The sequence below is a fragment of the Azolla caroliniana genome, unplaced genomic scaffold (assembly GCF_043228905.1).
Source record: "Azolla caroliniana isolate FFs.n. ecotype wild unplaced genomic scaffold, voAzoCaro1.0.p SCAF_1, whole genome shotgun sequence".
In the NCBI taxonomy this organism is placed as follows: Eukaryota; Viridiplantae; Streptophyta; class Polypodiopsida; order Salviniales; family Salviniaceae; genus Azolla; species Azolla caroliniana.
The window spans coordinates 1-9,307 of NW_028230436.1; the positions used below are offsets into that span (position 1 = coordinate 1).

At 38.9% G+C, this 9,307-nt stretch overlaps 1 protein-coding gene across 1 annotated transcript; it reads left to right on the forward strand.

Moving 5' to 3' along the window:
* The first annotated feature begins 3,888 nt into the window (after positions 1 to 3,888).
* Positions 3,889 to 5,598, forward strand: LOC147868053 (uncharacterized). Its single transcript, XM_087339767.1, has 2 exons — positions 3,889 to 4,241; positions 5,351 to 5,598. Exons 1-2 carry the CDS (start codon positions 3,921 to 3,923, stop codon positions 5,408 to 5,410), a joined length of 381 nt encoding a protein of 126 aa, XP_087195893.1. The 5' UTR covers positions 3,889 to 3,920; the 3' UTR covers positions 5,411 to 5,598.
* Positions 5,599 to 9,307: the final 3,709 nt, after the last annotated feature.

Sequence of the window (9,307 nt, forward strand, 5' to 3'; positions counted from 1 at the left end):
AATCCGATATCACACAAGCCAGGTATGAACATTTTAATTTGCTCAAGGGCTCTTCTCAACTCCCTCCTCAAGTTTGCTAATTTTGTTCATGTCTCTCGACCTGAGTTTCAAAATCTTGGTTTTTTAATTCCATATCATAGCTAGCGTTGTTAGCTTTGATTCGCTTGTTTGAACACAGAAATCCGATATCACACGAGCCAGGTATGAACATTTTAATTTGCTCATGCACTCTTCTCCACTCCCTCCTCAAATTTGCTAATTTCGTCATGTCTCTCGACCTGAGTTTCAAAATCTTGGTTTCTTAATTCCATATAAAGGCTAGCGTTGTTACCTTCGTTTCGCATGTTTGAACACAGAAATCCGATATCACACGAGCTAGGTATGAACATTTTAATTTGCTCAAGGGCAGTTCTCAACTCTCTCCTCAAATTTGCTAATTTCGTCAAGTCTCTCGACCTGAGTTTCAAAATCTTGGTTTTTTAATTCCATATCATAGCTAGCATTGTTAGCTTCGTTTGGCATGTTTGAACACAGAAATCCGATATCACACGAGCCAGGTATGAACATTTTAATTTGCTCAACGGCTCTTCTCAACTCCCTCCTCAAGTTTGCTAATTTTGTTCATGTCTCTCGACCTGAGTTTCGAAATCTTGATTTTTTATTTACATATCATAGCTAGCGTTGTTAGCTTCGATTCGCATGTTTGAACACAAAAATCCGATTTCACACGAGCCAGGTATGAACATTTTAATTTACTCACGCGCTCTTCTCCACTGCCTCCTCAAATTTGCTAATTTCGTCATGTCTCTCGACCTGAGTTTCAAAATTATAATTTTTCAACTTAAAATCATAGGTAGCGTTGTTAGCTTCGATTCGCATGTTTGAACACAGAAATCAGGGATCACACGAGCTAGGTATAAACATTTTAATTTACTCACGGGCTCTTCTCAACTCCCTCCTCAAATTTGCTAATTTCTTCATGTCTCTCGACTTGAGTTTGAAAACCTTGATTGTATTATTCCATATCATAGCTAGCGTTGTTAGCTTTGATTCGCATGTTTGAACACAAAAATCCGATATCACACGAGCCAGGTATGAACATTTTAATTTACTAACGAGCTCTTCTCAACTCCCTCCTCAAATTTGCTAATTTCTTCATCTCGCTCGTCCTAAGTTTCAAAATCTTGATTTTTTAATTGCATATCATAGCTAGCGTTGTTAGCTTTGATTCGCATGTTTGAACACAAAAATCCGATATCACACGAGCCAGGTCTAAAATCCGATATCAGATAAGGAAGGTATGAACTTTTTTATTCAGTAAGGTGCTCTAATTAATCGCTCTCTGATTTCTGCCACAACCCTAGTTTTTCCTTCATGTCTCTTGCTCTTAAATTCGAAATTCAGATTTTATCACCTATTTGAACTCTAAAATCCAATATCATACTAGGAAGATATGAGCTTTCTGATTCAGTTAGGCGCTTTTGTCTCTCCCTAAATGATTTCTACCACAACTTTAGTTTTTCCTTCATGTCTCTCGCTCTAAATTTCAAAATTCAAATTTTATCACGCCATATCATAGCCCACTTCGTTAGCTTTGATTCACTTATTTGAACTCTAAAATCCGATATAATACGAGGAAGGTATGAGCTTTCTTATTCACTCAGGCGCTCTTGTGTCTCCTTGCATGATTTCTACCACAACTTTACTTTTTCCTTCATGTCTCTAGCTCTTAATTTCGAAATACAGATTTTATCACGCCATATCATAGCCAACTTCAATAGCTTTGATTCACTATTTGAACTCTAAAATCCGATATCATACGAGGAAGATATGACCTTTCTGATTTAGTTAGGTGTTCTAGTTAATCCCTATATGATTTCTGCCACAACTTTATTTTTCCATCATGTCTCTGGCTCTAAATTTCAAAATTCAGATATTATCACGCCATATCATAGCCTACTTCATTAGCTTTGATTCACTTAGCTTTGGTTCACCTATTTGAACTCTAACATTGGTTATCTAAAACAGGCACAAGAATTGAAGGAAGCCAAGGAGGAGGAATACGAGATGAAGGACATGTCCAAAGAAGGCGAAAGGCGCGCTCCAACTAACAAAGCGGTTGCAACTGCCGCTCATGCTAATGGGAAAATCTTTTTTGCCAATTGAAAAGTTACATTAGATTCCATGGCTATTATTAAACTAAAGTGTGAGTTCAATTGTGTTGCGCAACAAATTCCTCTAAACAGTCGGAAGTTGCTCCCGTTTCCAAGAAATCACAAGCTGCTTCCAAACCACCAACTGTAGCTCCTCTAGTGGTGAGTTTATTTTGTATGGATTGCATGCATGGTAACACGATGTTTAAATGTTCTTCTGATTTACCCTAGGTTGACATTTGTTTTGATTGTCTTGCAGTCTGTAGAAAGAAACTATGATGGTTTTGGCTTGAGCTCGCGTGATCGTTTGGCTGCATATAATAATGGAGGTAATCACAATTGTTAATCTTGCAGCATCATATGTTAGAATATATGCCCATCTAATGTGGGGAAATGAACACATCACGTAGAAGTATGCAGGGGGTTTGTGAATAGGATGTAATGCACAACAATTGGCTTTGATTGGGTCTCAACATATGTTTTTTTTAATATTAAGACATTGTATGTTACTCTAATTTATTATTGTCAACAATAGGGTTTAGGGTTTAGGGGTTTAGGGTGAGATAATTGTCAACAATAGGAAATCACAAGCTATTTCCAAACCACCACCTATGGCTCCTCCAGTGCTGAGTTTATTTAGGTGGAAAGCATACTACTACGTGATGTGTTCTTTCCCCCACATTAGATGGGCATATATTCTAACATACGATGATGCAGGATTAGCAATTGTCATTACCACCATTATTATATGCAGCCAAACACTCACGCAGGCTCAAGCCAAGACCATCATCATCGCTTTCTACAAAGTGCAAGAACAAGGATAGATTCTTGACGTTGTTGATAATGTGTAGCTAGGCCTCATATTTATTGCCAGACCTAAGGCCCCCAAGCAAGTTCACACTTTGCCTTAATGGGTTGTCTCAATCCCAAGTATTAAAACTAATCCTTCCCTTCTTTACACTCTCGTTTAACCCTCACACATTATCCACGTGTATAGAATACTACGGTACAATCTTGCCACGGGATATTATATGGTCATGCCCGTAACAAATACCCTTTCAAATTCAACAAAGAGATTATGGAAGGCAAAATAATCACTAACTGGAACCCTACAACTACGAGGATTGTGTCTTTTTCCATGACACCTTCCACAATGTTTTTCTTTATTCTCTACAACCCTTACGTGTATGTATTCGGATTTTGGGTGTTAATGACATGTGCATGTGACTAGTAGTAACATGCCTCCAATAATATTATCATGCATCAAAATGATTTACATTGGTTCCTGGTAAGTGTCATGATATAGTTGCAATGAATATGAGTTCAGTGCATAAGATTGCAAACATTATTTTTGAAACAAAATAGCAATTGATACATGTGCAATTCTACGAGCATACTAGGATTAGATTCTAGTATATTTTAACAACCATCACACTTGTGTGGTTTTTCCTATTCATCTTGATTTGGTAGATCGTAGATGATGTGTCGGGCTTCAAATGGGTGTTTTTGGAAAAATTGTCATGGTACCTTGGAGAGGTAAGCGTACATAGGTAGTGGTTGGTAGTCCAGCGGCCCCAAAATTGTGTGTGAAATGTTTGGGGTTTTCTTCGGTGGGTTTACATACATATTTGTGATGAAGGAGACAGAGACGGAGACGCTGCTCTTTCTCGCCACTGGCCAGGCCCATACTGGATGGACATACATACTAAGTATATTACGCAAATGTTACCTGTCGCAACCGTTTCCAGCGGGAGGAAAAAGGCGGCTATGCAGGACTCAACCCTATCAGTAGCCCCGTCGTCATCACCATCTCCAGCTCCATCTCCATCTCCAGCTCCATCTCCATCACCATCAACGACGAGAGGAGGAGGAGGAGGAGGAGGAGGAGGAGGAGCAGTGGCTGGTGGCCATCCTCATCCTAATGATAATGCTGCCCAACAATCAGAAGAAGAACAGTTTAGCAGGAGGAGGGCCTCTGTAGAGGCTGAAGTGTATCGAATGAAACAGCTCCCCGTGGCCAGCAATTATGCTGCCCATCGACTCCGTGTCCTTGGAAAAGTCATCCACCTCCTCTCTCTACCCCCAAAGGTATGCATGTCCTCTAAAACTATAGTACTGTGCATCTTGAGGTAGTTCTTTTACGCATCTCCTCTTTATGCTAATGCCCATCGTCTTTTCTGTAGTATTGAAAACGATCATGGATTTTGAATGCCACATGGAATGTGTTGTCTCATGAGCAATTCCTCTAATGTGTTTTCTTTCTTCAATCTTATGTCATATGATCAATCCAAGGCATGCATTGATTTGTTGTGTACAATTCATGTCAACTTCATGCCTATATGTATTATCGATCTTTTCAAATTTGGGGATCTGTCCTTAATTTCAAATCTAAGACATCATTTTTTGCAAGTCCATAGTTGATGAATATAGGTCCTCTGCTTTCTGTAAAGAGTCTCCAATGTGTTGATGAATAAGGCTCGATTGAGAAACTTGTGATTTCTACCTGCATATGTCCAATCTGTGCAACCATACCACCAATGCTGAAGACCTTTCTTTCATTAGCATATTCAGAAAAGTGCAGATGTAAGATCTCTGAAGGAATTGGCCTTAACTAACCTGAAAATATGACACCACAACCTCATGTAGAATGCAGCCACCTCATATGTATATTTATCGGTGTCTTTCCTCATTAATCTCTGCCATGTGTATATGTATAAGTAGTGAATATGTCTTCCTAACCCTTTGTGACATCTCATTTTCATGCTTGGCATCTGCTTACATTGAATACATAACATTCAATGTTATCTTCGATCATCTCATTGGGCCAATCCAAATAACTGGCTCTAATCATGTTTCATAAACATAATCTGCACTAGATTCCCATTCACAATAGTGCTGATGTATCAAATAACATGATTAAATAGGAAATTCTAATTGTCTTTTCAAAACTTAACTTCCATCAAAAGCACTCTGATGTAATTGTTCCAGTAATAATTTGAAGAGTCAATATTTAGGGACCAAGTAGAATGTATAAGGGAGAAAATGTGAAAACTATGTGAGATGGTACCGGTGCAAGATGTCCAAGAACAGATATTGCCTGATTCTTTAAATGGGTTCATGATTTTGATGCTTCAGGATAGTATGGGCTACAATTGAACATTGTTTTGTGATTACTAAAATGCATATGTTCTGTGCAGACAAGAACATTGTCAGAGGCTGAAGAGTTGGAGCTTCTATTTTCAAGTCTCTCTTTGTAGACTGACACTAGGCTTTACTGGAGTTACTAGCGTGTGTTATGTTGACTCATGCATGAAGCTATCAAACGGTGTGCTTATGAACTGCCCATACTTATCTGGTAGTGTTTTCTGGCTATCTTGTTTGTATATGAATTCATATTAACATCGGAACTGGTTTTTTGCTTATATTTTATCCCTATGATTCACCATGTTTGCTTTGTATTGTGAATGATATACCATGCATAGCTTCAATGAAGTGTATTTAGTGTGTCTTAAAAAATTGCACGTGAGAGATATATTAAGGTCTACTAGAGGCCAATATTGGCCTATGAGACAAATCATGATTACAAATATGGGTGAATTCCTAAAGCTCCATGATCATTATCTGAATGCAAATGGTGAATGATTTTTGAGATGGTTTAGGAATATGAACTGCATATAGTATGAGAGTAATGGTAACTGGACTTCATATCTAAGGTTGGTTGGTGTGGTGAAATGATGCTATGATGAAGTTAAACAAGTGCAGTTGGGTGTCCTTGTGCGGATCGTACTTGACAAGCAGTTATCTTCATAGTTTAGTGATGATATGGCCGATATGCCTTATATCCTAGTACCCAATGTATCCTTCATTGTCAGCATTTTTCTGCTTGCTCTATTGTGACACCTTGACATGTTATTAGAGGAGGTAAAGAGCTATGGAAGAAAATCGGTGATGTGCAATTGTCGTTGCATCCTGCATGCTAATGTAAGGGTTGATGCCCTATGCTTTTGAAGCTGAAGCAATATTTGGCCAAACAATCATGTGTTAGCCTTCTCCATCACTTGTCAATGTCATTGGGGAGGGTAGTGTACTTTCTTATGTGCTTGACTTATACAAATTGTCCTTGCTTTCGATCTCTTCTTTACATAAATTGCAAATTCTTTCAGCTATAGGTATGCAAAGAGCTGGTCTTACTTCAATCTCTAGTTGACGGGAGGAAAGTCTGAGTCAGGTTGTTTCTTTGTGAGCACTATGGGTCATGTAGACGCACATATACCTCGGTTTCTTAATGAATCCATCCTCTTAAAAGTTCATGAAATAGTCATTGTAGCTGGCCAGCTTTGGGGGAGTGGCTCCCTTCATGTATGCCAAGTCTTTTGGGAATAGAGCTGCCATAGATGTTGCTGCAATACTTTGTTCCTTTCATCATTTGGGAGAGGGGTGCAATATCAAAACAGTGGCAAGCTCTTGATGTTGAGGCCATTGTTGTTGCACCACTTCATCACCTATGAGTACCATGACCCTTCTGTGTTTTGTTGTTGCCATTTGCATTGATGTTTCAAAAGCCTTACATGTAATTCTATGAAGTTCACATTATGGATTAATGCTTCTACCATCATGGGGGGTGTTGCCAACTCAGCACAGATGATCTAGTGCAGGGTGGATGCTTTGCTATATATCATTTGTGAGTACGTCATTATTAGATGTAATCAATTATCAACCCCAAGTTACTAGTTTATAAAAGAGATGTGATGGCATAGTTGGTTGCTCCAAAACACCAAAGGAGTGGGATGCTGTGTGAGGAGAGAGAAAGTTGAGAAAACTGTGAAGAAAAATGGATAGGAAGCCCTAGTCGCTAAAAGTCCCTATCTCATTATGAGAGATTTGGGACCAATTCTTATTGATAAGTAATGTAAACGCTTATAAACCCCCAAATTGGGGGCAAAAAATATACTAAAAATATGTTTGGAAAACTCTCACATGGAAGGATCAAAATATCCCCAACAACCCTCCCACTTAAAAGGCCAAGGAGGCTCCTTTAAGCGAAGTAACTCCCACCATCTGTATACATGGTTGATGTTGTGCCTTGGGTTGACACTTTGTGAGAGCATCTACAAGATCCTGTGAAGTATTGACCTTGATCAAAGTGATTAAGCCATCATCGAGAACCTCTATGATGAACTGGTATCTCACATCAATATGCTTTGTACGAGCATGAAACGTTGCATTCTTTGCAAAACATATCGCACTTTGGCTATTGCATCCAAGAATAGGTACCTTTTCAGGCATCCCAAACTCACTGCACAAGTGGGCTAACCAAATGACTTCTTGGCCATCATCTCGAACCTCTATGATGAAGTGGTATCTCACATCAATATGCATTGTACGAGCGTAAAACGTTGCATTCTTTTTGGGCATCCCAAACTCATTACATAAGTGTGCTAACCAAATGGCTTCTTTGGAAGCCTCTGTAGTAGATAGTGCAACTGTCCTCTAAAGTCTAGAGCACCATGAAATAGCTCCACTTGCAAGGGTGTATACATAGCCACTTGTGAACTTGCATGTATCCACATCACCTACCATTTCTGAATCACAAAATCCTTTTAGCTCTAATGTACACTTCCCATAACATAGGCATTTACCTTTGGTCCCTTTCAAAATAGATTTGATTTCCTATCAATGAGCTCTACCAGGATTAGCCATGGAGCTGCCAACAACTCTGATTGCATGAGCAATGTCTGGATGAGTGGAAACCATAGCATACATAAGTGAACCACATGCTGATGCATATGGAACATTCTTCATGTAATTGGCTGCATCATTATCTTTGGGATAGTCATCCTTGGAAAGCTTAACATGTGGCTGCAGTGGCATTGCAAGAGGCTTAGGATCAGCCACATTAAATCTGTCCAGCACTTTTTGAATGTACTTTTCTTGGGATAATTACAAAGTAGATTGCTGCCTATCTCGTTTTATTCACATACCAAGAATATGCTCAGCTTCCCCAAGGTCTTTCATTGAGAATGCAGAGTTCAGCTTTTGTTTTAGAGCATTCAGAGTGCTCATTTTCTTCCCAGATAGCAGCATATCATCTACATACAATACGAGAATAATTGGGTTGCCATCTTCATCCTTTTTAGTGTACAAAGTGTGGTTTGCATGGCTTCATTTGAACCCATGTTTGAGCATAAATGCATCATCAAACTTCTTATACCATTGTCTGGCGGCTTGTTTTAACCCATATAAGCTCCTTTCAGCTTGCATACCAGATGCACGTTTCCAGGAATGGCATATCCTTTTGGTTGTTTCATGTATAGCTCTTCATCTAAATCACCATGCAAAAAGGTTGTTTTAACATCGATTTGGAAGAATTCCAAATCCAAGGTGGCTATGAGATCAAACAAGACATGTGGTATGGTCATCTTAATCACTGTAGAGAAAACCTCTTGGAAATCAATGCCTTCTTTTTGGGCATACCCCTTAGCAACTAGCCTTGCCTTATACATGGGTTTGCCATCAACAATTTTGATTTTGTATATCCACATGTTTGGAATGGCCTTACTGTAGAAAAATCAGGGATCTAGACTAACTCTCATACAGCAAGATCACTTAGAAGACTTAAGAGAATATCAGTAGATTAGGGAAAAACGAGCACACTTATTACAAAGATGTAGAATCTGATTTATATAACCAGTTTCTACAGGACTTATAGACCCAACAGTTACTATATTAGGTTCACACTATTATAGCTATATTCACACCTAACAACTACCTAACTAGGTTCAAACTATTCTAAGTGTGTTCACACCCAACAGTTACTTAACTGGGTTCACACTATTATAACAATGTTCACACCAAAGCTTTTATAGGATACACGTTAAGTGTAACACTTACAACCTTTGGGCAACTCAACCAAATCCCAAGTATCATTTGCATGCAAGGCTTTTATCTATTATTGCATGGGTAACTCCTACTTCTTGTGCTCATATAGTTTTGCCTCTTTATAAGTGAGAGGCTCACCCTCATCTGATAACATAATCTAATGTATAGAGAGGGGTCATATCTATTCACTTGCCTCCTAGGACGTGTAGATCTAATACCAGTTGAAAGAGATGTGATGGCGTGGCCGGTTGCTCCAAAACACCAATGGAGTGGGT